Source organism: Apodemus sylvaticus, chromosome 21 (assembly GCF_947179515.1).
Source record: "Apodemus sylvaticus chromosome 21, mApoSyl1.1, whole genome shotgun sequence".
NCBI classification, from domain to species: Eukaryota; Metazoa; Chordata; class Mammalia; order Rodentia; family Muridae; genus Apodemus; species Apodemus sylvaticus.
In genome coordinates this window covers 17,687,429-17,690,628 of record NC_067492.1, presented here as the reverse complement: position 1 = coordinate 17,690,628, position 3,200 = coordinate 17,687,429, and the positions used below count along the sequence as shown (strand labels likewise).

Below are 3,200 nucleotides of genomic sequence, written 5' to 3'. Positions count from 1 at the left end.
GAGTTATAGCTGAGCTTCAAGCCTGTAGTTTCCACTATTTTCTCTCTTGCTGCTCTGTGCCATGAAGGCCTAGAACCAAACACCCAACATCTCATCTGAAAATAACCTGATACTCACCAAACACAGTTGTAACTTTCCAGCCCGCATCTCCCACTTGCCATATGGAATTCAGTGAAAAACCCTTCTTTACTCGGGGACTTTTGCCAAAGACCTAACAAAAGCTCCAGCATCTTTAGGCAGGGAGGGCACTCGCAGAGCCGTGGCTGTTGAAGTCAGTCAGAACCACATGGAAGCCCTTGATTCATCCCCCACCCAGAACCCCAGCCTTTCAGAAGCCATGGGAAACTTTCTTGTAGAATATTTTAATTAGAAAGTTATAAAACATCATTGAGTTCTCTATACAAATTATGCACAGGATAGTTTAATAGAATGCAAAGTAGCCTGTTATCTTTGGTCCTCCTTCTGTATCTTGCTATCTTTTTTCCATACAATATATTTCTGATCACGCCCCCAGCCCCATTGCCTTATTTTCATTGAGATAGGGTCTCAAGTGTCCCAGGCTGGGCTCTTCCTTAAGGATGATCCTGGACTTCTGCTGCTGCCTCTACCCGCAGTGTGCTGGGGTGATAGGTTTGCACCACCATAAAGATTTATATGTAGCTGGGAATGGAACCGAGGGCTCCAAGCTTGGCAGGCAAGCGCTCTTCCAACCGAGCCACATCCCTAGCCCTCTCATTATCGTTTTAAAATTGAAATCAGAAACCATTTTTCATGTAAATCTTCAGAAAGAAAAAAAAAACCCCACTCAGGCACACAATCAGCTGCGTTAAGTCAGAGAACCTAGTACTAGAGAGTTTTTCTCAGTGAATACTTCAAAACAGCTTTGTTTTCGAAGTTCTTACTTTGCTGGCTCCGACAGAAGGGTGTCTCCGAGATAAACTGAGGCCCATAGTGAGGAGTGTTTGTGGTTAGACATGGAGTCATGAGCAGTAGGGGTAGGTATGTCCTTCCAGGGCTAATGATGTGGCAGAGTCCTTTAAGAGAGCACAAGGGCTCAGGGCAGGAATGGGGCCAAATAACAGTTTTCTATGCAAAGTAGCCGTCCTCGCAGATACTCTATAGATCACAGGCTATCTTCTGGGCTCCTCCTCACCCTGCTAATGGCCAGGCTGGGTCACAGGCTCTGCTCGGTCTCTTTCCTCACTCTCCTCAGGCCCTCCTTCCCCAAAGCCTCCCCTCTGGTAAGTACTCTGTTCCTTAATCAAAGGAACTGCAAACAACTCAGTTTTCAGCTCAGCCTCCAAATAAACCCTGCGGTTGTCAGGCAGTGGGAGCCAATGCCAACAACAACCCCTCTGTCACCCACATCCTTTCAGAAAGGGGGGAGGCCATCAAGGAGGAGGAGCGGCCAGGCTGTTGGGTGAGGGCCAGGGAGAAAGAACCTGTTGTTAGAAGCCAGGACATCCTCCACTGGTGCTGGGGGCAGGGGAACAGACTGAATGAAGCAGCACTTCTGACTCCAGCGCCATCCCAGGGGCACAGACAAGAGGGCAAGAAACATGGCATAGAGCCAGCCTCAGCAGGGCAGAACAGAGGGCTGTTCTGCTGAGCTGATGACAGACCCCCATCTATTAGCCTGAGGGCAGGTGTCTAGTCCTCCTGCCCTTAAGTTACCCACCAGCATGCACACAGTTCTGAGACTCTTGTATTTAGGTCCTGCCCTGCCCCCTTCCGGTTTCCAGTTAGAGGCTTCAGTTCTGGAAACCAAAGTTCTGAATGGGCACTGCGTAGATACCTAGGAGTAGAAAGTATTAGGGACTTGCATGTTTCTTGTGAGAGCCCCCCCACCCCAGGAGGCTAAAAAAGCTAGCTTATGACAGGAGAGAGGAGTGCATGGGGCATCCCAGTTCAAAAGAGGCAAACTCGCTTGACCAGAGGTGGGGCTCTTTCAAAGATGTATGAATTCTGCAAATTTCTCCTGAAATTCAAGGTCAAAGCAAAGCAAAACCAGAAACAAAACAAAAATCACAGCCTCCAAACCAGCCAGTGGTGGCGCACGCCTTTACCCAGCACTTGGGAGGCAGAGGCACTCAGATTTTTGAGTTCAAGGCCAGCCTGGTCTACAGAGTGAGTTCCAGGACAGCCAGGGCTACACAGAGAAACCCTGTCTGGGGGCGGGGGGGTGGGGGTGGGGGGGCTGGTCACATCTTCCAGTAACCCTGAGACCTTTCCACAGACTAGTGTTTGTGGGTTCCCTCGGTGCTTTGAAGGTGTGGGCTTTGGGCATCACAACCCTGGAAAACCCATTCTTTGTCTCTGAAGTAAAACATGCAGGCCTGAAAATGTCCAGAGGGCTCTTTGCAGGAATGTTGTAAACCAGCAGGTCTCAGAAGACAGGACTGAGGTAGCCTTGGTCCCTCGGGTCTCCGGCCGGGATCCTCTCAGATCCTCTCAGGATAAGTGCTCTTTCCTCATCTCTCCCTGGGGGACGGCTACGGGGATAGAGGTCACTACTTGGTTCTGAAACGCGAAGATTTTGATTCTTTCAAACACCCAGAGGAAGATGAGCAGGATGCTGATGTACTGGATCCAGGCAAACTTTATCATCTCCCAGAACCCTGGCTGGTAAGTATAAAGTGCTAAGGAGACAGCAGCTACACATAAGAAACGGTTACCCCAAAGCTCAGGTCAGACAGGAAACAGAAGGGATATTTCAAATACTTTTCAGATAAAATGGGTAACCCGGGATTATTAAGCTATAAATATGGATAATTCTGACTCAAAAGAATTGTTTAGAAAGAAATAGGCAGAGGAAATTGGTTTTTCTTTGCTGTGGGAACAGCAGTCATTTGTGTGGGGCTATAGAGCTGCAGCAATTTCCTATCTTGTGAGGCCTACATCTGTTCCTACTTGGGAGAGTTAAGGAAGCTCTCCTTTCTTAGTAGAAATGAACTGCCACTGACCAGCTGACAGAAAGGATATGAAATGACTTCTACGGGATAGCGGATGACAGCATCGATCACAAAAGGAGCTTCAGCGGTCCTGCCCACCAGCCAGACTGGGCTGGGGTCACTGAGGACAGTGGTCACTGCAACACAAGCATTGATCATTAATCCAAAGTGAAGGGCTGTAAGACATCTTTGAATACAGATCCCAAAGTGTTTCTTTTCTGTGTCTAAAGGTTTTTGTTTGTTTGTTTG

The 3,200-nt window shown here is 48.4% G+C and overlaps 1 protein-coding gene across 1 annotated transcript in view; it reads right to left on the bottom strand.

Annotated features, from left to right (window-relative positions):
- Window positions 1-346: 346 nt before the first annotated feature.
- Tmem231 (transmembrane protein 231) overlaps window positions 347-3,200 on the bottom strand; it is a 23,172-nt gene continuing 20,318 nt past the window's right edge. Inside the window, exons 6-7 of the mRNA XM_052166864.1 lie at window positions 2,984-3,088; window positions 347-2,630 (exon numbers count right to left, since the gene is read on the bottom strand). Of these exons, the coding sequence (XP_052022824.1) occupies window positions 2,452-2,630; window positions 2,984-3,088 (284 nt within the window). The 3' untranslated portion in view covers window positions 347-2,451. The remainder of the gene's footprint in view (window positions 2,631-2,983; window positions 3,089-3,200) is intronic.